The 23,830-nt window shown below is 60.1% G+C and overlaps 2 protein-coding genes across 9 annotated transcripts in view; one reads left to right on the forward strand and one right to left on the reverse strand.

The window, feature by feature from the left end:
• Positions 1–8,005, forward strand: part of IFT140 (intraflagellar transport 140) — a 54,071-nt gene extending 46,066 nt beyond the window's left edge. For all 6 annotated transcript variants that reach the window (XM_043454899.1, XM_043454901.1, XM_043454896.1 and 3 more), the window contains 5 exons: positions 540–746; positions 928–1,140; positions 1,215–1,381; positions 2,365–2,506; positions 7,293–8,005. In XM_043454899.1, coding sequence (XP_043310834.1) covers positions 540–746; positions 928–1,140; positions 1,215–1,381; positions 2,365–2,506; positions 7,293–7,499 — 936 coding nt within the window. In that variant the 3' untranslated portion in view covers positions 7,500–8,005. The remainder of the gene's footprint in view (positions 1–539; positions 747–927; positions 1,141–1,214; positions 1,382–2,364; positions 2,507–7,292) is intronic.
• TELO2 (telomere maintenance 2) lies at positions 6,831–18,740 on the reverse strand. Of its 3 annotated transcripts, none has more exons than XM_043454902.1 (21): positions 18,490–18,740; positions 17,330–17,665; positions 16,561–16,838; positions 15,067–15,135; positions 14,771–14,918; positions 13,885–13,987; positions 13,697–13,765; positions 13,420–13,561; positions 13,200–13,336; positions 12,480–12,559; positions 12,186–12,287; positions 11,922–12,010; positions 11,744–11,835; positions 11,514–11,630; positions 11,334–11,405; positions 10,395–10,559; positions 10,004–10,098; positions 9,469–9,568; positions 9,256–9,320; positions 8,999–9,114; positions 6,831–8,462 (listed from the first exon to the last, which is right to left on the reverse strand). In XM_043454902.1, exons 2-21 carry the CDS (start codon positions 17,662–17,664, stop codon positions 8,356–8,358), a joined length of 2,481 nt encoding a protein of 826 aa, XP_043310837.1. In that variant the 5' UTR covers position 17,665; positions 18,490–18,740; the 3' UTR covers positions 6,831–8,355. The 3 variants fall into 3 exon arrangements, with proteins under 3 accessions (XP_043310837.1, XP_043310839.1, XP_043310840.1); XM_043454904.1 differs by having other exon boundaries at positions 18,357–18,740; XM_043454905.1 differs by having other exon boundaries at positions 10,004–10,095; positions 18,490–18,739.
• Between the last annotated feature and the right edge of the window lie 5,090 nt (positions 18,741–23,830).

The raw sequence follows: 23,830 nt of genomic DNA on the forward strand, positions 1-23,830 counted from the left end.
CAGGGGCGTCTGCGGTGCCTGTCATCCCCAGGACTCTGTCCCCCTCACCGTGGCACGGGCCCCCCCTCCCGCTTCCTGTCTCCCTGTGTCTGACAGCACGCTCACACACACGGGTGGTGTGTGCACAAGGCCTGCACCAGCAGGACCGCCATCCGTGTCTGGGTGCACGCCCTCCAGGTTCCCTGTGCAGCCTCCGCAGGGGGCGTCCCCACCAGGTCACACTGCGCTTTCTTCCTGAGAATCTTTCTCAAATGAAATATAGAAATTTTTTCTTGAATTTTTTTTAAGAAAAAAGTAATTACCCCCACTCCGAAAACCTGAATTTAGGAAGATGATTGATCTGTGGTCTCTTCTCCCACAACGAATTCCTTCCCAGAGGCGTTTCCTCAGCCCTTCTAGAGCGTCCACAGCAAGAGATGGTCCCCTGCCATCCCCTGGCCACACTGCTCCCCCAACCCGGGGGTGGGGGTGAGGTCAGGGAGGCCCCCCGCCTGCCCGCCAGACAGTGACCGCCTCTCCTCGGTGTCCGTGGCCCCCAGTATCAGGAAGCCCTGCAGCTGTGCCTGGAGCAAAACCTGACCATCACTGAGGAGATGGCCGAGAAGATGACGGTGCCCAAGGACTGCAAGGAGCTGTCCGAGGAGGCCCGGCGGGCGCTGCTGGAGCAGGTCGCCAGCTGCTGCATGCGCCAGGGCAGCTACCACCTGGCCACCAAGAAGTACACACAGGCGGGGGACAGGCTGAAGGTGAGCGTGGCCAGTGCTCGCTCGCGCCCCACAGGGCGAGTTTCCCAGGCTGGGCTCCGGGGGTGCCCGCGAGGCCCTGGCAGCCCAGACCTCCCTTGTCCTGAAGCTGCACCTGTCGCATGGGGTGGGCGCTCCGTCCACGTGCCTGGAAGGGGCCCAGCCCGGCTCTTTCTCCATCCAGGCCATGAGGGCACTGCTCAAGTCCGGGGACACGGAGAAGATTGTGTTCTTCGCGGGCGTCTCGCGGCAGAAGGAGATCTACATCATGGCGGCTAACTACCTGCAGTCCCTGGACTGGCAGAAGGACCCCGAGGTCATGAAGAGCATCATCAGCTTCTACACCAAGGGCCGTGCGCTGGACCTGCTGGCCGGCTTCTATGACGCCTGTGCCCAGGTGCTGACCCGCCTCCCGGCCCAGGCGGGGCGGGGTGCCAGCCCGGGTGCCAGTCCTGATGCCGCCTCCTGCAGGTGGAGGTCGATGAGTACCAGAACTACGACAAGGCGCACGGGGCGCTGACCGAGGCCTACAAGTGCCTGTCCAAGGCCAAGGCTAGGAGCCCGTTGGACCAGGAGGCCAGGCTGGCGCAGCTGCAGAGCAGGATGACTCTGGTGAAGCGCTTCATGCAGGCGCGCAGGTGCGGCCGTGGGGCTCACGACGCCCGCAGGCGCCTCTCCCTGGGAGCTCGCTGCACAGCGGGCAGGGCGTAGGCAGGAACGCTCTGCGTCCCCTCGCACGGTGTCAGGGCCTGTCTGGCTCCCGCAGAACCCGGCTGGTTCTAGGAAGGTCGCCCCAGAGACAGCCCGAGATGCCTGAGGGAGGCATGTGTTCTCGGGGAGGCTATACCTGAGGGGAGCCTGCGGCCCGCTCGGGTGCACGGGGGCTCCAGCCCCTGGTGCCAGCTCAGCCCAGGGTGGAGGCCTGCTGTTTTCAGCCCTGAACATGTCCAGAACCCCAGTTCTTGTTTACTGGCCACTCAGGCAGCACTTCCGAAACCCTTGTGTGGGCCCCGAGCTCGGCTTCTGACTAAATCAATAGAAGCGCCTTCCTTACCTGAGAGCAGGCTCTCTGAAGAGGAGCCCCAGGCTGTTCTGAAGCCTTTTACAGAGTCAGGCTCCTTGGAGGGTGTTCCCGGCTCCATGTGCAGGTTCAGGAACCTCGGGGTGGCAGGAGGGAGTGGGCGCAGCCCTGGGCAGGCGCCCGGACGGACTGGAGGACGGGCCTGTAGGGCTCGAGGGGCCTCCCAGTGCCCTCACCGGCACGCACCAGGAACCGCCGAGCCCCTGGCGTCCCTGTGCTGGCCTTTCCCTGGGGGGCCCTGTGTGACCCCCTCCTGGGTCAGTGCGCTCTCTCCAGGCCCTCGCCCTCCAGCCCAGGCCCCCGCCCCGGGCAGGGCGGGGCGTGAACAGGCCAGTGCCCTCCAGAGTCCTGTGCCCTGTGAGCAGTCAGCACATTTTGTTAAACAAATCAGTGAGTTTCTGACATGACTCACCATTGCGTTCATGGACCTCACGGCAGCTACCTTCACAAAGCTGCATCCTCCAGGCCAAGGGCCTGCCCTGCCCCCTGACAGGCAGCCCTGCGTGGGGCTGGGGCTCAGGCTGTCCCTGCTCCCGGCAGGACCTACACGGAGGACCCCGAGGAGTCGATCCGGCAGTGCCAGCTGCTCCTGGAGGAGCCGCACCTGGACAGCAGCGTCCGCGTGGGGGACGTCTACGGCTTCCTGGTGGAGCGCCACGTGCACGCGGGGGACCTGCAGGCGGTGAGGCCTGGGCGGGGGCTTGGCTTCCCTGCGGCTCGGTGTCAGTTTGATTTTTCAGTTTTTTTAAAAAAATACTTATTTGGCTGTGCTGGGTCTTAGTTGAGGCATGTGGGATTTGGTTCCCTGACCAGGGGTCGAACCTGGGAACCCTGCATCGGGAGGGAGCGTGGAGTCGGTCGCTGGACCACCAGGGGAGTCCCTTCCTTTTCCACCTTTCTTATTTTGAAATACTTTAAAACTGGGAAGTTACAGGAATGATAGAACCCCAATTACCCTTTACCAGATTCATGGTTTTTTAAATATTTTGTCATATTTATTTATTCATTCTGTAAATGTTTTAAGATTCATATTTTACACATAAAATGAGTATTTTCTGAGCCATTCAAGGGGCACAGAGTCCTTCCTGCCCCCACTCCTCCGTCTGCTTGCACTCGGGGTGCCCAGCTCCTGGAGCTTCCGAGGGCGTTTATTCAGTGAGATGGACATCAGGTCCTTGGGAGCAAGCCTGCAGGTGGACTTCTGGCCCCAGAGTGCTCTTTCGGGAAGGCTCTTGATCATTCGGTGTAATAGACAGTTCTCGAGCATTTTGATCTGGGGACCCCTTTACACTGGGGACATTACTGACAACTTGAAGAGCTTTTGTTTATGTGGGTGATGTCTACCAATACTTACCATATTAGGAAATAATAAATTTGTAAAATATTTGTTAACTTACTTAATCATAAAAAACCCACGATATGGTAACACCGATAACATTTTCATTTAAAATAACAGCATTTTCCAAAACAAAGACCTTTAGTGAGAAAAGTAGCTTTGTTGTACATTTTTGCCAGTCTCTTTAATGTCTGATTTCTGCATTCTATTTGGCAAAATAGGTTGTTTGAACTGAAATATGAGGCCTGTGATGAAGACCCAGCTTCACACCAGCATGCAGGCGAGAAGGGGTGGGCCTTCCCGCACCCCCGCCTGGTGTCCATGGGTCTGTCTCCTCGCCACACTCCGCAGTCAGAGACCAGGCCTTGCTTTTCGTACTTGTTACCTTAGAACCTGTTGGTCTGTCTTGGATCTTGTACACACACGTGATTTTGTCACATCACAGTAGTCATTTGGAAAATACGGGTTCACTGGGTGGTGCAAATGTGAACACAGTTCATTACACATTGGAGAAATCCTGCTGGCCGATGTCACAGGGACCTCATCTGGAAAGTCCCCGTGCAGGACGGCTTGCCGTGGCCTCGATGTGGGGGGGTGCAGTGTGTCCCACTGTGGTGGTCACGCGCCCGTCTGCAGGCCCCCCTCCCCCACGAGCGCCTGTGCTTCCCCCCCGAGTCACGAGGGGCCTGTCCTCTTACTGGTGCACCACTGTGTCCTCTCCATCTGGGGGCCCCTGCACCCCCATTGGACCCGTCTGGCGTGTGTGTTGGCCCCGGCTCAGCCGGTCCCTCTCAGAACGTGCCTGTCCGCACTGGTGCAGCTGCCGTGCTGTTGCTGCAGGTTACAGCTTTCCTGTCGCTCCGTCTGCACTTGCACCCCCGTGGGTCTGGACCGCCTCTCCTCCCTCCGTCTCGCGTGTCTCTCCTCTCTCTTTGGAGCGTAGTCGCTCCGCACTGCTGTGCGGCAAAGCGCGCCAGCCGTGCAGAGACTCGCGTCCGTCCTTTGGGTCCGGCCCCCGCGGCCCCCGCAGCGCACTGCGCTCTCCTGGTCTCCTCACTGCGGCGCTCTCCTCCGCCTTCCTGTGCACGCGCGTTTACCACACAGTCCTCCGCTCCCGGCTTAGGTCCCGGTGTTTCTGTTGGTCGAGTCTTCTCTCTTTATTGTGGTTCGTATTTTCCTGCTGCTTTGCAGGCCTGGTGATTATGTATTGGATTCTAGACACTGCAGATGTTTTAGGTTGTCAGGCGATGCTGTCTTTGTGTGTATGTGTCTGTGTCCCTGTGTGAGTGTCTGTGTATGTTTTTTAGCATTATTTATTTACCTTTGGTTGTGCTAGGTCTTTGTTACTGTGCCTAGGCTTTCTGTAGCTGCAGCGAACAGGAGCGACTCCTCGCTAAGGTGCATGGGCTTCTCATTGCAGAGCGCGGGCTCTCGGGCACAAGGACTCTCGGGCACGCGGGCGCTACGGCACAGGCTCAGTAGTTGTGTGCACGGGCTTAGTTGCTCCGTGGCGTGTGGGGTCTTTCCAGACCAGGGATTGCGTCCATTCACCTTGCACGGACACGTGAGTTCTCATCCACCGAGCCACCACAGAAGCCCCGTGTGTGTGTGTTTAGACATCACTGAGCTTTCTTCTGAGGTGAAAGTAAGTTACTTGGAAAGTTTGATCCTTTTGAGACTGTATTTGGAAAATCTGTAAATATTTTTTTCTGCCGTATTCTTTCCGGCCCGTCTACACTGCGTGCAGTGTCAGGGCCCAGCCAAGGCTGGGACCTGGGCTCCAGGGCTCCTCTGTTCCTCGAGTGCCAGCTGCCATATGGACGCAGTTCTGGTTCCAGTTCTGGCTCTCAACGACAGGGTTTGGCTTCTGCATGCCTCTCACATCTCCCAGCACCTGGGCTCCGGCCTCCCTGAGGCAGTGGTTACAAGCAGAAGTCACCTGAGCGTGGGCCCCAACACACCGGCCACGGTTGTTCTCTGGAGCCGGGTGCGTTTGTGCAGTCTGTCCTTGCTGGTGGGAGGCTGACCTAAAGAGAGCCCAGCGGAAGCCTCCATCCTCTCGTGCAGACAGCAGAGTTCTGCCCACCATGTTTTCCTGTCATGTCCCCACGGGCTGCACACATACCTTGCCGCGGCCTAGAGCGCTGCCCGGCCCGGCCCCCACAGGCAGTGACCCAAGGCCCGTTCCTTTCCCAAGCGCTCACAAGCCCTGCATCGACCAGTTGTTCCAGAAGTGTCGCCAGCGGGCCGTGCCAGCCTTGTGGGGCGTGGCCCTGATTCCCAGGGAAGCCGAGCATCCGCCCGCGGCCCCAGCCTGGGGGTCAGCACCGTGAGCTCAGACTTCCTGGCCGGCTCACCCGTGTCCTTTCGGCCCGTCCACTTCCAGCTCCGAGCCCTTCTGTTGTTGTGGAGACAGCTCTGAAGTGAACCAAACAGTGTTCCCCTTTTAGGAGAACACAAGCTGGACAGCAGAGATGCTCAGACCTCTGAATCCTCAGTATCAGATCACATTGCAAGCGTTTCACCAAATTCTTTGTGGTCTCAAGCTTTGAAGCCTGTGGGATTTTGATTTTTAAGCTCTTTTATTTATTTACTTATTTGGCTGCACCAGGTCCTCATTGCAGCACACAGGATCTTCGATGTCCTGACCGGGGATGGAGCCCTGGCCCCTGGCCAGGGGTGGGCAGAGTCTTAGCCACTGGTCCACCGGGGGGGGGGGGGGTCCCCTGGGGGATACAGTAACTCCAAATTTAAAAAAACCTGTAAATAGAGACAGGTAAGGCCTGCATGTCTCCTCCCAGGAAGGGAACACAGAAACCCTCCCTGCAGCTCGGGGGGCAGGGGGGTCTCCCCCATCTCCCCCTGGACGCCCCTCCCCTGTTGTAACAGCCCTGACAGACCCCCAGCCCTCCCGGAGACACTGCTGCCTTGCCCCTGTGTGCAGCCGAGTCCCCCGGCCTCCTGAAGTCCTTTCCTGCTTCCCACCCTCCCATCCATGTAGCAGCTCCCAGCCCGAAACCCGCAGCTGCCCAACCACCTCCACCCTCGCTGGGCCAGTCCTCTAACCACAGTGCCCACCAGCCTGGCCTGGGCCTCCTGTGCGCCCAGCACAGCTCCTGGCCCGCAGCTGGCACTTGGCAGACATGAGGGATGGCCCTGGTGCCCAACACTGCCTCCCCGTCATCGGGGAGTCTGGGCACCTGTATGCTGCACCCCTCGTCCCTCCAAATAGCCTAGCTTATCTCACAATCTTTGTTTATCTCTCCCAATTATATCTGAGATGACTGCTCTAGAATTGTGTCATCTGGAAGAAATGCTCAGATGTGACCATCATTTCCTCATAAAGTCAGAGTTCCTGGAAACTTTGTTCACATCCTGAATTGATTCTTAGTGAACCCACACAAGCCACGTGAGGCCCCTCATGCTCGCGTGTGACCCTCCCCGCAGGGGCGCAGGTGGAGCAGGTATAAGCATGTCCATCTTGCCTCAGACTGCCCCCCCCGAGCTCCTGGGTGGCCCCCATGCCCCCCAGATTCCCACTTGGCAGAACCAGAAGAGGCCCCATAGGAAATACCAGCCCCTGGCCAAGGACCACACACACACAAGACTCACTAACCACAGGGCCGACTGACTGCGCTAGACTGGACGCCTGGTCAAACTACACAAGACAAACCTTTTTTTAAATTTATTTGGCTGCACCAGCACACAAGACCTCCCTCGCATCATGTGGGATCTGTCACTGTGGCTGACGGACCCTTGTTGCAGCTTACGGCTCCGTAGTCATAGTGTGAAGGCCAGTAGTTGGGGCACAAGAGCAGACAAACCGTGTGTGTGTAAACTGTGTTGCCCTCCCCCCCAGTGAATGAAGCGTGTGAATCCTTTCCCAGGGTCCCCCGTGAGCATCCAGGGGGGCCCACCCTCCACGGCCGTGGCCCCAGACACAAGATCCTGCTGTCGGCCTGCCCACAGGACTCCTCCCAGGGAAGGTCACAGCACTGGCCCCAGAGCCCCGGCCACCGCCACGCTTGGGAAGGTCACGAGGTCCCCGGAGCCCCGTCCTCTGCTGCCCACTCTGACCGCGGCCGGGCCCTTGTTCTGTGTGCTGACCGTCTTGGCTGCCCTCTGTCCCCAGGCCTACAAGTACCTGGAGGAGATGCGGCGGCGGCTGCCCTCCGCCAACATGTCCTACTACGTGAGCCAGCACATCGTGGACGCCGTGCACCAGGGCCTGGGGCTCCCTCTGACCTGCGAGGCGCCCGAGCGCATGCGGCACAACAGCGTGGAGGAGCACAAGGGGGCGGACGAGGAGGTGGCCGAGGAGGTGGAGAGCGGGCCCTGAGCCGCGGCCGGGCTCTGGGACCCGCCCGCCTCTCCCGGAGGGGAGCCCAACGTCCCTGTCAAGCTCTGTGCCCGAGTCCACAGACAGAGCTGCAGGAAGACATGCTGGCCTGTCTGGCGGGTGTCGGGGGTGTCTCTAAGCCACCCCTCTGAGTCCCTGATCCTTGCCGAGGTGGTTTTAGCCCTTTTGCAGTCAAGGGAGTAGGTTTATTTTCTCCATGACGTTCCCCGACTACAGGGTGTGAAGCCTAAGAAGCTGAGGTATCTCCCAGCACCCACGCGGGTCGCCCAGCAGCACGTCTGACTGGTTCCTGCAGCACAGCCCGTCCTGACACAGGGTGGCGGCAGATGGCACTGGCTGTGGCCTGAGGCTCTGTGCCTCCCGACTGCGCCTTCCGTCACCAGCTCCCACCGCGAGGGGCTGTCAGGGGCTGCCTCACCCTCTCCCACCCTCAGCCCCACATCTATTTGCTGAAATTCTCCAAATAAAGCCTATTTTCTCAAGGGCCCGCGTCCCCTTCCTGGCCCCATTTTCGCGTCTCCCCATCTGCGCACAAGGGTCCCTGCCCAAGAGAGAACCATCTGCCCCCTCTCGCGCTTCATTCCGGTGTTCTCAACGCCCCAGTCTGTGGTCCGCACAGAGGCCAGGCTGAGCCATGGCTCCCCGCTCCTGCCCAGCGGCCGTCCTACAGCCCGAGTCCAGAGCCGCAGCGGCCACATCCCAGTGCCAGGCCGTGGGGGGCGGCGCCCGAGGCCCTGGTGGACGTCTGAGCCGAGCCACAGGCACTCCGGCCTGCAACAGGCGCCCTGCTCCTCCAGCGACGTGCCTCCCGGGCTCGAGGGTCAGGGGTCGGGGCCTAAGGAGAGGAGAGTGGGAGGAGCCTGTCGCGGAGCTTCTCCAGCAGCAGCAGCGCCTTCACCGCCAGCAGCCGGCAGTCCTCGTCCGCGTCCTGCTCCGCCACATCTGCGAAGACAGAAAGGAATGCACGCAGTATCAGGGCACCGGGCTCAGCCTGCACATCACCTGGAAGCAGCCCAGATGCGGGGCACCTGGGCTGGGAGCCCAGCCCGGGAGGTGCCTCAGCCTCTGCGCGAGGACGGCTGGAAAACCAGCCAAAGACCCGACAGGCTGGGCTGTAGGAGCTGGTGGCCTCGTGGGGGCAGGTGGGCAGAGAAAGGCCGTCATCAGAACCCCCTGAGCCGTGAGCCCCGCAGGTGCACACGGGCACAGCGTGCTGAGGGCCGTGGCTCAAGTGCCCACAGGCAGAGGTCATGCTATCCACAGGGGAATTTTTAAAAAGAACATATGACCCGGCAGGGGGGCTGGCGGGGGGGCGGCAGGACACCAGTAATCTCACAGAGGGCGAACCCGTCCAGCCTGGATACAAGCACTGCCCCAACGTTCCCCACAGGGTGCCCTGAAGTAACCGACCATGTCCTGCTGCCCACAGGCTGATGGCCCCCTCAGCCTCACCACCTCGGCCCTGGCCCGGCACCCACCTGCCAGCCAGGACCGGGCCTCCAGAAGTTCGTCCGGCAGGTCCGCCAGCAGCCGCTCGGCTGGCACGCTGAGAAGGACGGAGGAGATGGCGGACAGCAGGCCCCGGCGCACGTAGCTGCCAAGAAGACAAAGGCCGAGCTGCGAGGAGCTGCCGCGCAGTGCTGCCCACCCCAGCCCGGCCCACCTGCCACTGTCCACAACCCACAGGATCCAAGACCCCCCCCACCCGACTGCCCTCAGCCCTGCGGCCACTCACGCGTCCCCATGGAAACGAAGAGCCCACACGAACTCCAGCAGGGCCTTGCCCATGGGCACAGCCACCTGCAACAGGCACACCAGTGGGCAGGGGTCCAGGTGCCAGCGGCTCCCGCCGCAGGGCCCACAAGGCCCAACACGCCCACCCCAAGGCAAGGGCAGCGGAGCCAGGAGGCCGGGGCGGCCTCCCAGGGCTGGGTCGTCAGGCGCTCACCACGGTGTTCACAGCCAGATACATCAGGGCCCCTAAGGTGTGGGCCAGTCTCCCGAGGACCAGCTGGTCATCTCCCAAAAGGTCAAAGGTCACCACAGGCCTACAACACAGAACCCAGCAATGGTGCCGGCCAGGCGCTCAGGCCTGGCTCCCCGACCTCCTGGGCCACAGAGGGACCCCAGGCCTGGACGGCCCTCCTCACCTCCTCACCCCACATGCTGCCCAGAGCCGCAAGGGGGAGGCAGTGGACAGACGCCCCGTCACTCTGCAGGGCCGCCTGGTCAAGCCCAGCCTGGGGCAGGAAGCCAGGACGAGGAGGTACATGGGGGTGGCTGTGCTGAGACACCAGGGAGGCTCTGGCCCAGCCCTGCCATGAGCCCAGCATCTGTGACAGATATCCTGATGCTCTATCGTCACTTACGCTACGAACAACCACAGCCAAGGTCCTGACCCTGCTGAGCCCACCTCAGCCCCCAGCCTGGGAGCATCCAGGGCTTCTGTTCCCCAAACCACAGGCTCTAGAAAATGCCCTCACCTGTCGAAACGCTGAAGGAGGGGGAAGAAGAAGTAACCAGCCACTGCGTTGAATTCATTGGGGCCAGCGGCTGCTGCCCACCCCGCGGAGCCCTGCTAAACACACGTGCACTCAAGGCCCCGTGGATACACGGGGACCCTCGGGAGGGCTGGTCACCCCCCACCCCGGTGAGGACGAGAACGTCTCCAGACGTGGCCCCGTGTCGCGCCCGGCGGCCAACCGCTGCTGCTGAACCTCGGGGCTGTTCTCCTAGCCTTACAGCCCCTTCAGCCTGATGCCCTGTGGCATGCGTCCACCACCAAAACCCTCCCTCCCTCCCTGGGGCACGAGTGGGCACTGCGCCCGCGGGGCAGAGGCCCCGTCTGGGAGGCCACGCCGGGGCCCAGCTGACCTTGCAGAACCGCCGGGTCTTGCGTCTGACGCGCTCCTCCACCACCGCCTGCCAGGCCGGGACTGCAGCCACACTGGGCTGGGAGCCGGGCCCTGGGGAGCCCTGCTGGGCAGCCCTCCTGAGGCGCCCGGGCCGGGACAGCTCCTGGGCAGCCAGGGCCAGGACCTAGAGGAGAGGAAACCCGGGGCAGCTGCCACCCCGCTGGGGAAGGACGACAGTTTCCAAATTCAAGGTGAGGTGGACCGTGGAGGGCCCAGCGGTCCCCGTGGGGAGGTTCCGGGAGCCCTGCGGCAAGTCAGATCTGGTCCTGCAGGCGCACTCCGCTTTGTGGGGGGCAGGTGGGCGCTCCCTGATGAGGAGCCCAGGCCCCGGTCACTTCTCCCAAAGCCCACCCAGTCCTGCCACCCCCATCTCGTGGGCAAAGGGAAGAGAGCTCTGACCTAGGGAAAGCGCCACCATCCCCGGCACCTCCAGAGCCTTCCCGTCCCCGCAGACGGAACTCTGCCCTGGGGAACACGGACTCCTGCCCCTCCCCACCCGTCCATTTTCTGTGTAAGTCAGATCATATACTGTTTGTCCTTTGGAGTCTGGCTTACTTCACTGAGCATCATGTCAGAATTTTCTTCCTGTTTCAAGCCAAGTCATGCTCCACTGTGTGAACATACCCCATTTTCCTTATCATAAAACTGAATTTATGACGTGTGCATCACAACTCAGTGAAGCCGTTATTTAACACAAAGGATGCAGCCCCCAAGGCCATGCTGTGTCAGCACCAGACAGACACTGGTCCCAGCTTCTCACGCCAGCGACAGGGGCTGGGGAGGCCTCTGGTCCCTCCACGAAGATTCTGGCAAACACCTGCCCCGTCCCCCTCCAGGGCTCTGCGCCAGGCCTGCCAGTGCTGCTCTGATGGGGGAGGGCAGAGGCCTGGGCACTTACGTCCAGAATGTCCATGCGCTGCCGGAGGCTGTAGTTGAGGGCATAGAACTGCACGGCCAGGTACTCCGCCACCTAGGCCGGGCGGGCAGGAGGCGGCTGAGGGCCACGACCCCGGAGGGGGCCCCCTGTGCAGCCCCCACCGGGGCCACGACCCATGCTCCGCACAGTGCGAGGACTCACCCGTGCCGGGTCCGTGACTGTGACGGCCACCAGCGCCCTCTGGCGCAGCCCCTCGAACCCCGCTACGGCCGTCTTCTCCTCCAGGTGCAGCAGCACCTTGGCCAGCTCCAGGCTCACCTGCCCACGGGGTCAAGGGTCAAGATGCATGATCGTAGGGGCCCCGCCGCTCCCCCGACACCAGCAGAGGCCCGGGCGCTCCCTGCCGACACCTGTCCGGCCTGCATGCTCACCTCCCGGGTGGCGGCTGGGCTCTTGAGGACCAGGCCTTCCAGGGCCTGCAGGGCCGCCTCCCAGCGCTCCCAGTCCTCAGATGCGGTCAGAGCTGCAGAGAGGCCCCCATGGCCCGAGTGAGGCGGGGCGGGTGGGCAGGCTGGGCAGGGGGCGGGAGACCCGGGACACAGGACGCACCTTCCAGGCAGTCCCGCACGTACGCGGGCGTCTTGCTGTTCCTCTGCTCCTTGTCCCCCGACATGTCGTAGGGGACCAGCTCGTCATCACTGAGGAGGACGCACAGGCACTCGGTCCCACCGGTCCTGGGCCCCCCAGAGCCTGCGGGCTGATTTCCCCGTGGGAGGAGGACTCGAGGGACAGAGGGAGCCAGCGCCGTGGGGCCCACATCCCAAGATGGTCCTGCCAGGGCCTTCATGCCCTCCCTCGTGGGGCCGCCCCTACCTGTCCAGCTCGGAGTCGGAGCCCTCCCGCCCAGCCTGGGGGCCACCACCATCCACCGTCTCTTGGTCATGAGACTCCCCACCGACGGGAGCCACAGGCAGGCTTTGGAAACAAAAAAGGAACCCTCAGGGCTGCCCCGTGAGACTCGTCCCAGATCCCGCGCCTCCTGGGGAACACTCGCTACGCCCCTGCCTGCATCTCAGCTTGTCTCAGCCAGGACAGGTCAGGAGTAGCAGGTGTGAAGGAGCTGCCTGCCGGGCCCACCATGCCCAGAGCTCCGAGTGGGACCCTCACCCTTCCTCTGAGGGGCCGTCAGGCGCCGGCCAGGGTGCAGCCAAGGCCAATATCTCTCGGGTCAATTCGTCCTCTTCATACTGCAACGAAGATGAGCTGGAGTCAGTGGGACGGGTGCAGCAGGGGCAGCACCGTGGGGACCCTCTGAAGCCCCCATCACAGCTTGAGGTCTGCACGGCCAGCCAGCCAGCTGCCCCTCAAGAGCAACTAGGTTTCCCTCCGCAGAGGGTGGCACCAGGGGCTGGAGGGTCTGGGCGTCTCCAGGGACGGGGCAGATGGGGCCCCGTTTCCCAGGATGTCCGGGGGCTCGGTGGATGGAGGGGCCTGAAAGGGCTCTGTCCTGAGAGTCCCCTGGGGGCTTGTGCAGGGACACCAGGGCACAGATGCTCCGCGGCCTGGACCCCGGCAGGCGGGCAGTGACTGGGGCAGGATTGACGGCGTCTCTGGGAGGGCCCAGCGGGCGGGCAGTGATGGGTGGGAGAGACGGCGGCTCTGGGAGGGCCCAGCGGGCGGGCAGTGACGGGCGGGAGAGATGGCGGCTCTGGGAGGGCCCAGCGGGCAGTGACTGGGGCGGGAGAGACGGCGTCTCTGGGAGGGCCCAGCGGGCGGGCAGTGACGGGCGGGAGAGATGGCGGCTCTGGGAGGGCCCAGCGGGCGGGCAGTGATGGGTGGGAGTGACGGCGGCCCTGGGAGGGCCTAGCGGGCAGTGCCCGTGCTCACCTGGAACTTCAGGGAAGGCCCCTTGGGGTGCAGCCGGGCGCTGGCCACCTCGGCCACAGTCATGCCCAGGCGGCGCACGGGGGGCAGGCTGCTGTCCAGGCGGTTCTTCACTCCGTCCATCAGGCTGGCCAGCAGCTCTGGAAGCACCAAGCCACGGGGCTGAGCTGGGGGCGGGGTGGGGGGGTGCCAGGGTGGGGGATGGGGCGCCCCGGGCGCTCACCGTCCTGGCAGGCCCGGAGCTCCGCCTCCCCCAGGTGTGCTAGGCAGATGAGCACGGCCTTGCTGACGTAGCACTGCTGCTCCAGGGGCGCGTGGCGGATGGCGCTGCTGCTGCCCCACGTCTCCAGGAGCTCCTTCAGCGCCTGGCGGGCGGCGGGTGCAGCCTGTCAGACACCCCACCCCCTCCTCGCAGTGTCCCCGCCAGCCCCCAAGAGGCTCCAGCCAGCGCCCTACACCCCCGGCAGGAACATGCTCCCTGGGGGTCAGGGGTCCCTTACCTGCACGAGGAGCGGGCGCCGCTGGCTGTCCATGGCCAGATACCCCAGCAGGCTCTGCAGCACGGGCGTCTGCGACACAGCCAGGCTCGCATCACCGTCTGCAGACAGACACCGCCTGCCAGGCCAGGGAGCCCGGGGGCAGGAGGGTCCAGGGAGCCGAGCGCAGGTCCCGCCCCGCCGGCCCTCACCGAGCAACTGTACTGCAGGAACAGCAGCTTCCGTGTCATCACAAACTGGGCCTTCTTGCTCTTTGTCACCAGGTTCCCCAGCAGCCGTGAGAGGACCTCTGGCCTGTGAGGCATGGCAGGGTGAGAGGGAAAAGCAGGACTCAGAATTCCCTGTATCCGCGCTGACCACTGGGGGGCCGAGGAGGCGCCCCAGCCTCGAGTCAGTGCTGACCCTCCCTCCTCCCAGTAACTGTGGAGACTGCAGAGCCCAGTGCTGGACACAGAGGACATCCCTCCCTGCCCCGATGTGTCCAGGTGAAATGCTCTATTCAGGCAGGGTAGCCAGCTTTCTCTGGGCAGGGCCAGGCACATGGCCCACTGGGCTCTGTAGATGCCACAGCCAGGAGCAGCCACGGCAGGTAGGTCCACAACTGAGCGTGGCTGTGCGCCAATAAAACTCTATTCGTAAAAGCACAGGGTGAGCCACAAAGGCTATAGTTTGCAGTCTCTGATCTAGACTAAGAGACCCCTGCTTCCTTCAAGTGAGAGACCAGCACTCTCTCCCATGGCTTCCATGAGAGCCCCCGGGCATGGTCACCAGGCAGGATGGAGCCGCGGGCCCAGCACCCTCCTGCAGGACTTCAGTTTTCTGAGCACAGGGACCTTCCGGTGTAGAGAAGACAGAGGTGCAGACAGAGGGGCCTGACTCGGCCACCAGGAGTGAGGAGGGATGGGCATTTGCATGACTGAACTCCAAGAAAGGACCAGTCACCAGATGGAGGGGCCCCCACCCAGGTGCCATGGCGCTGACCACACAGAGACGGGCAGGCCAGGTGCCCTCTGGATCCCCACCACCCGCCCTTCTGGGAGAGGAGCATCTGCAGCAGGAAGATGCCTCACTTCTTACCCCGGGGCGGCCTCCACGAGCCCCTTCAGCACGGCCTCCATGGCCCGGTCAGGCACACACTCCACCAGGCGCCAGCAGACCCGCTGCCAGAGGCAGTTGCCCTGGGTCAGCACCGTCAGCCGGGGCACCAGCACACCCAGGATCTCCTCTGAGGAGAAGAGAAGGGTGCCCTGAGCCCGGGTCCCACGGGGAGTCCAGTGGCTGCAGCCAAGCCCCATCCAGCAGGGGCAGGCCCAGACGAGTGCACCACCCCTCCCGGGACACATCGCAGCCTCTCCCACAGCAGGGACACTCACTCTGTCTCCCGTGGACGCAGGCTTTGCCCAGGACCTGAGACAGAAAGGAGACGGAGCAGTCCAAGCCACCTGGGATGGGAGGAGGAGGCGATGAGACCACCAGTGTGCACCTGGCCTCGCAGGGACAGACCTGGCTCCTGGCAGGGGGATCCCGCATCGTAAAACCGCCAACTCGTTCAGTCTAACTCCAGCCCCACCAGCATTGTTTCCAAGTCAAAGAGCCAATGAAAATAACATCAAAAAGCATCATGTTCACTTGCTTCATCGTTACGGTGATCCCACAAAGCAGGGACCATGTGGGGCGCTGGGAGAGGCTGCAGCTGCCCCAGAAGAGCCGCGTGACGGGGCCAAGCAGGAGACAGACAGCCCCGCGTGCGACGGGAACACGGCGTCCGCGATCTACAGATGGGCGTCCGGGAGTGAGTGAATTCAACCCGGCCACACAGCGGGAGAGGCGGGGGGGGGGGGAGATGTGTTCCAGACACGTCAGCCCCAAGGACCCAACACTCAGGTCCATTTCTCTCAGCAGACCCGTGAGGACCAGGTCAGCTGTGGACACAAGTCCGGGATGGCAGCTCACGCCAGAGGGAAAGTCAGACAGCAGGACAGGGGCCACTCTAACCACTTCTCAGGTCAAGATGGCGGCTGCGATACTAAACAGGGTGAGACGGCGACCTGGAAGCGGCCCAGAAAAGCAGCACCTGAGGCCAGAGCTGCTCCAGAGCCGTGAGGGGGCGGGGCAGAGCTGTGGGGGCGGGGCGGAGCTGGGAGTGGGCGGGGCCGAGCTGGGAAGGGGCGGGGTGAGCTGCCGGGAGGTCCAGAGATAGGCTTAGGGTAACAGCATCACTCAGCTGCTCAGTTCAGACAAGATGGGAGGGCGAGGTGAGGGTCTCCGGCCAGGGCTGGGGCAGCGCAGGGGCCAGGCCGCAGGGAAAGAGGGCCTCATTCTGGGGAGGGCCAATGCCCACCCTCACTTGGACTGACACGACCCCAGCTTCTACTGGCTCCCAGACCACAGGACCACACAGGTGGGGAAGCCAGGTTCCTGCTGCTCCAGAGAGGGTGGGCAGGATGCCGCCCCATTGCCCTGGGCACAGGAAGCTCCCTCAGAGTTGGCCCCCAGCACAGCCCCCACCCGCCAGAGACCCGAGGCCCTCCACCCGCAAGGACAGGGACACGGGGACCTCGGCCGGCAGCCACCTCAGATGGACCCTCTTCACATCACTGCTCTTTAGTTTCCAGACCTCAGACGTTCCCTTATTCTGAGTGGGGGGGCCAGACACACACATAAGGACTTCAGGGCCAGTTCCATCTCCACGGCAAGCCAAGCCGGGCCGAAACTTCACAGGTGGGTTGCTGCAGCCCCAGACAGACCATAACGTCCGACCTGCCCGTGGCACTGCCCAGAGGTGGCAGAGTCCCTGGAGGCCAGAGAGGGCGGGCGGGACAGAGCGGATGCCGGCCCAAGGAGGCTGTCAGAAGAGGGGCCCTCACCTCGGAGAGAGTCCACCACAGCCTGCAGCACCCGCAGGACCTCCTCGCCCAGCAGAGGGAAGTAGTTCTGAGGGAAGAAGGCGGCCAGCGTCTCTCGCTGCAGACGGTTGCCCAGGCGATCGGGAAGGCCCACCACCCTGGTGAGAAGGGTCTCCTGGAGCAGGCGGGAGGCCGGCCCTGCCTGCTGCCCACACTGCCCCTCCATCACAGCGGCCATCCTGCCTCCACTCAGGAACCTGGCCAGCAGCCGCGCCATCTTCATCAGACAGAAGCTGGGGCTAAACCGAGAGTAGGTGTGAGCAGCCTCGCTTCTTGAGCACCCTCCATACCTTGGGATCCCTGGACACGCCCCCTCCCGTCCCACCGCAGGGAACCGAAACCAGCATCCCCTCAGGGCGCTTGATGCTGAGGTAGGGGGTTTGCTGGGGTGCCTCACGATGAGCTGGGAGCCACAGAGTGGAGAGGGCTCCCCTGGAGGATGGCCACGCCCCACTGCCTGCTTAGACCACTTAAGCCAGGAGCTGTCCCGTGGGCCCGCCTGGCCATGGGTGTGACCATTCCTGCGGCCCCCTCGCCCACACGGCAGGACAGAGGGCCTGTCCATTGCAGAGATTAATGCAACCCTCTTTTAGTTCAGCGTTCCGACATGCTCTGCTTTTACTTTCTCACTTCTAAGGATGCTGAACTGTCACATAGTTTGGAGAACCCACTGGCTCGAAATCCTCCAGATGTTACAAGCGACTCCATAATCAGAGCCAGCCCCACTCACCTGGCAGCACCCTCAATGGACTCCATCAGCACCAGGAAGGCTTGGTCAGCTGGGCCCTCCAGGAAGAAGCTGGCCCACAGCTCCTCCAACTGGCCATCAGGCAGCAGGTCCAGCCAGTCAGGGCTCAGCTTGCCAACCAGACATCTGAGAACAGTGGCAAAGTGGGTCCTGCTAAACTCCTCCTGCTCCCCAGGGGGGGCTTGGGTCTCCGTTTCACCAAGGTACCGCCTCAGGGACTGCAGCGTGGAGACGATGTGGCCCCCATCCTCAGATGAAGAAAGGATGTGAACAGCCTCCTGGACTTCCAGGCGGACAGCAGAGGCCACAGGATCCATCCTGGGGGTCACAGGAAAGGTGTGTTAGAAGTCCCAGGGGCCGTCATCCTCCACATGGGACTTGGTCTTGGATAAGGGAGCGTTTTTCACACACTCTCAGGAAGCCCACCCTCAGGCCCCCAGGACCCGGTTCCTCTTCACCCCTGCTGGCACCCAGCAGTATCCTCCCCTCCCCTCAGCAGCTGTGGCTTTCTCCACCAAGAGCCATTCCTTGGCCTGAGGCTCTGCAGTAGGGTACCCAGGCCGCAGGAACCCGTGTCTGGGGCCTCCTTTATATGTCACAACTGGGGGCTGCTACTTTTTCGTCCCTAGTGTGTGGTGGGAGCCAGGGACTCTGGTAAACATCCCACATGTGGGGCGCAGGACAGCCTCACCACAGGGAAGCATCCACACCCAGATGTCAACAGTGCTGAGTCTGGGAGGCCCACCTGCGGTTCACCCTGCCAAGCCCCTCCCTGCCCAGAAGCCATCAGCATCACTGACAGTGACAGTGGGGCCAGGCGCCCCTGCAGCCCGAGCGCCATGAGGTCGGCAGCTGTCTGACACCAGTGCACCCAGCCACTAGATCGGGACCCATGGAGTGTCCCCCCGAGCCTGGGCCTCCCCGCTCGGCCCGGCGCACGCGGGCTCCCGCTTGCGGCGTGCAGAGCCGCCAGCGACCGCCCGGCTCGGCGCCCGCGCCCCGAGCCCACCCAGTGGCGCAGCGGGCAGGGGCCACGTGGGGCCGGCGGGGTCCTCGGGGAGCCGGACGGGGCGTCGGGACGCGCGGGGGTCTCGGGGCAGAAGGGGCGTCAAGAAGGACCGGGATCGCCGGGAGGGGCGTACCCTCGAGCCCGCCGAGTTGCAGTGGTGCGCCACGGCTCCGCTCGCTCCGCCAATGCCGACCGGTCGCCGATTCGCCACGGCCCCCGAGGCCCGCTCAGCGCTCAGTTCGAAGCCCAGCTCACGTAGCCGCACAGCAAGGACTCTCGGGGCCTAAAGAGATGGCGCTGAATATCTGAGCTCCGGACGAGGGTTCCCGCAGGTTGCCGGTGACGAATCTACCGCCAACTGGCGAGCCGGAAGAGGCGTGGGACGGGCGGCCGCATCTGCGCCTGCGCGGGCGCAGGGGCTTGGCGTGTCCGAGCGGGCGGGGCTTCTGTGGGCGGGGTGGTTTTCTCTGTGCTGAGCCGCAAGTGGCTCGGGACCTAGCTGCTTCGCGCCTGCAGGCCTTCGCTCTGCCACCGCGTGCATCTTCCCAGGGTGACCTCCTCCCTCCCTCCGCCCGAGAGCCCCGTTTCTCTCCTGAGCCCACACGTGCGCACCCTACACACAAGCTCCTACTGAGCCCCGATCGCGTGTGCGGCCTCGCCGCCCGCCTTGAGGCAGGGCCCGGACTAGGAAGCAGTCGCAACGGAGGTGACTTCGGGTGCTGATGGGTATCCTGGGGGAGGGGCGGCAACATTCAGCACGATAGCCCCCAGCCACCAGGCCAGTTCCTTGGTCGCACTGTCCACGTGTCAAGGGCTAGATAGCCACCTGCCACAACTCACAGCACAGATAAAGGACCTTCCATCTTGGCAGAACGTCCTATGGTGACCTTGGGGAGTGGCGAAGTTCTGGCAAGATCTTCAGCCCAGGAGGTGTTGAAGGGAAACCTGGGAAACAGTTATAAATTCAACACACGTCAACTGAATGCCTGCTGTGCCAGCAGGCACTCTTGTAGAGCAGAGACTGAAGCAAAGTTTGTGTCCACATGTCAAGGAGACAGTAGAGTACAGGTACAATAGCTGTTGTCTTTCAGCTACTAAGTCATGCCTGACTCTGTGACCCCAGGCTCCCCTGTCCTTCGGTATCTCCCAGAGTTTGCTCAGATTCATGTCCATTGAGTCAATGATGCTGTCTAACCATCTCATCCTCTGCTGCCCTCTTCTCTTTTCCCTTCAATCTTTGCCAGCATCAGAGTCTTTTCCAATGAGTCAGCTCTTCGCATCAGGTGGCCAAAGAATTAATAGTACAATATATCAGATAGCAAATAGTGGTAAGAAAAATTGGGTGGGGTAAGAAAATGAGTGCCCTAAGAGCCAGTTCAGTCGCTCAGTTGTGTCCAGCTCTTTGCGACCCCATGGACTGCAGCACGTGAGGCTTCCCTGTCCATCACCAACTCCCGGAGTTTACTCAAACTCCTGTCCATCGAGTCGGTGATGCATTCCAACCATCTCATCCTCTGTCGATCCCGTTTCCTCCTGCCTTCAATCTTTTCCAGCATCAGGGTCTTTTCAAATGAGTCAGTTCTTTGCATCAGGTGGCCAAAGTATTGCAGTTTCAGCTTCTGCATCGGTTCTTCTAATGAATATTGACTGGTTTTATCTCCTTGTAATCCAAGGGACTCTCAAGAGTCTTCTCCAACACCACAGTTCAAAAGCATCTATTCTTCAGTGCTCAGCTTTCTTTATAATCCAACTCTAACAACCATACATGACCACTAGAAAAACCATAGCTTTGACTAGACCGACCTTTGTCAGCAAAGTAATGTCTCTGCTTTTTAATATGCTGTCTAGGTTGGTCATGGCTTTTCTTCCAAGGAGCAAGCATCTTTTAATTTCACGGCTGCAGTCACCATCTGCAGTGACTTTGGAGCCCAAGAAAATAAAAGTCTCTCACTTTTTCCGTTGTTTCCCCATCTATTTGCCATGAAATGATGGGACTGGATGCCATGATCTTAGTTTTCTGAATGTTGAGTTTTTGTTTTTTTGTGAGTCTAAATCAAACATTTTTAAAATTTATTCATTTTTTAATTGAAGGATAATTGCTTTACAGAATTTTGTTGTTTTCTATCAAACCTCAGTATGAATCAGCCATAGGTATACATGTATCCCCTCCCTTTTGGACCTCCCTCCCCACCCCACCCCTCTAGGTTGATACAAATCCCCTGTTTGAGTTTCCTGAGCCATACAGCCAATTCCTGTGGGCTATCTATTTTACATATGGTAACGTAAGTTTCCATGTTACTCTTTCCATACATAAATGTTGAGTTTTAAGCCAGCCTTTTCACTTTCCTCTTACACTTTCATCAAGAGGGGTCTACCCAGGGTGCAGTTAGGAGAGTGTACGGTAGGGGGCAACCGTGGATACAGAAAGCCCAGAGAGGCAGCCGGTGTGAGAACAGCCAGGGGTCAGGTGATGAGAAGGGGCTCACCTGGGGGAGACCAGATGGGTTGGATGTGGGTGCGAAGGAGGGAGGAGGAGAGGATGCTGCCTTGCTGGGACTCTCTGCCCCTTCCTCGCAGGCAGCTTCTGGACTACAGCCCTCATTCCTGGCTCCTACAGCTGCTTCCTTCTCCCTCTATCCCCACATTTTTCTGAATCCTGTCACTCAGTAACGTCTCAAGAGACGGCACAGAGGATAAATTTCTTAACCCTTTGCATATCTGAAAAATGATTTTATCCTTTGCTCCAGGTAGATTCACATTTGAGCTATTCATAGATACACAATTTTTTTCCATTTATTTTTATTAGTTGGAGGCTAATTACTTTACAATATTGTAGTGGTTTTTGCCATACATTGACATGAATCAGCCATGGATTTACATGTGTTCCCCATCCTGAACCCCCCTCCCACCTCCCTCCCCATAGATACACAATTTATCAGTATTATTCTCTAACCATCTGAGCTAACTGGCCATTCCAACTGCTCTGTTTTGTTCAAGATTTATTTACATTCTGCGATGCTGCACTCAGGCTTTTTCTGGTTGCCTCGAACAGGGGCTACTCTTTGTTGCATTGTGCAGGCTTCTCACTGCGGTGGCTTCTCTCATTGCGGGGCACGGGCTCTGGGTGGGCTGATTTCAGTGGTTGCACCTCTTGGGCTCTAGAGTCCTGGCTCAATAGTTGCTCAGGGCATGTGAGATCTTCCCGGACCAGGGATCGAATGGTGTCCCTCGAGTTGCAAGATGGATTCTTAACCAGTGGACCACCAGGGAAGCCCTGCTCAGTTTTAAATGAAAATCATTTCATTCAGAGTCATCAAGTTTTGCCCCCTGTCTTTGGCAGCCAGCCTTGCTGCTGAGGTGGCCAACAGCCCTCTGGGGGAGCCTCAATCCACACGTGACCAGGTTTTTTCCTCTGACACTTTTAGAATCTTCTTCTCATCTGTGGTGTCTGACACTTAAAGATAAGCCTTGTAGTTGTCCCTTGGCCTGGGGCTCTCTGCCACGAGGTCTTCAAATGATGGATGCCCTTGTCTGCAGCAGCTTCACAGATTATCCTCCTAGTGATTCCTTCCCCCCTTCCCTGTAGTCTCACGCTCTGTAGTGTCTTTTCACTGGACTGAGATCAATCTAGTGTTTTGGCTCTTCTTTTCCATCTCTTTGCCTTTTTGCCTATTTTCTGACCAACTGCTTTAACTTTGCCTTTTAATTTTTCTATTCTACTTATTTATTTATTTGCATTTTACGTTATTACTTCTTTGTATCTTGGAAAATTGTGCTTTTCATTTCCAGGAGCAGCTTCTTCCTTTCTGATTATTCCTTTTCCCACAGCATCCATTTCTTGCCTTGTGGACACAAAGCTTTTCTTGTCTTTCTGAAGGTGTTCTTTAGATTACTTTTGAGCCTTTCCTTGGCCCTCTGCATTGTCTCCTGGTTCCTTTTCTGTTTGGGCAGATTTCTGTCTCCCCTGTGGTTGGAAGTTCATTTGGTGGAGTGCAGGAAGCTCTTGCCCATGATGTTAGTAAGAGCAGGTTTTCTGCCTGGACTGAAGAAGCTCCCTCCTTCCTCCTGCCTGGGGGCAGGTGCCTGGGGAAGGTCCCTGTCTGCTGCTCTCCAGAAGCTGGCAGAACCCTCAGATTCCCACAGTCCAATAGGTAGATACTTACTTCAATACCATGTTGTTAGTTTCACCCTTAAAATGAGTGCATCTTATGATATATATTTTTTCCACCATTTTTTTTTAAAGAATGGATGATGAAAGAGAGTCAAAGGAAAACCCCTGTTTCTGCCTGGGGGCCTGCAAACCCAGAGTCTTTCTCCAAGGTGACACTGTCCAGTCAAACAATGACATGAGCTCCATATTTAATTTTGAATATTTTAGTAGTCTTAATAAAAAGTAGAAACAGTTGAAATTAATTTTTAAAACATTATTTTATTTAACCCAGTCCATCTAAAATATTATTACCATTTCAACATACAATCATACATAAAATCTGATGATTGAGGAAGCATTTCTCATTCCTTTTTTATACTAAATCCTGGGATCCAGGGTGCATTTTATACCTGCAGTGGATCTCCACCCAGTCTAGCCTCATGGGACGGGGGATTGGACATCACGGCTTCAGAGAACCAGCTGACCACGTCCTGGGGTTGGGCTGGTGGGCAGGAGCAGCCACCCAGCGCAGCAGGTGAGGGAGGAGGCAGGGGGCCGGCAATTCTGTATTCAGACTGACAAGAGTCTCTTCTCTCCAGTCTGCACACCGCCCCAGCCCCCTACCATCCCTGGACAGCCCCCAACCCCTCAAACCTCCCTGTAATGGACTGAATGGTAGCCGCCAAGAAACACATCCAAGTCCTAAGCCCCGTGTTTATAAATGTGAACTTATTTGGAAAAAGGGTCTTTGTGGATGTAACCAAGTTTCGGATCTCGAGATAAGATCACCCTGGATTATCTGGGTGGGCCCTAGATCCCATGACTGGTGTCCTTGTTGGACAGAAGAGGAGAGACACATGGGGGAGAAGGCCTTGTGAAGACGGAGCTGGGACTGGGGCGAGGCTGCCCCGGGAGCGGCAGGGGGATCCTCCCCGAGAGCCTTTGGGTCCAGGGTGGGCCTGCTGACCCCTCCACCACAGGCTTCCCACTGCCAGAGCCGGGGGAGAATGAACTCCTGTGCCTGCCTCCCAGGGTAGTCACGGGGTGCAGCAGCCCCAGGACACAGACCCGCTCCCTGCCCGCCCGGGTCCCCTCTGCCCCTTCCTCTGCTCCCCGGGGCAGCTGCTGCATCTCTTCTCTTGCCCTGTGGCTCCTCCAGGCTGTGTCCTTTGGCTGCCATCAGAGTGACCCTGGGGAGAGAGAGGAGACCAGTTTCTGTGCCCGGTGCCTTGTTCACCTGGAAGTCTCCGCCTTGACCGTGGTTTTCTCCCGCTCCCTTCACTGGGTCAACACTGGCCATGGACCTGGCCCTGGAATGAGGTCT

This window comes from Cervus canadensis, chromosome 32 (genome assembly GCF_019320065.1).
Source record: "Cervus canadensis isolate Bull #8, Minnesota chromosome 32, ASM1932006v1, whole genome shotgun sequence".
Classification (NCBI taxonomy): Eukaryota; Metazoa; Chordata; class Mammalia; order Artiodactyla; family Cervidae; genus Cervus; species Cervus canadensis.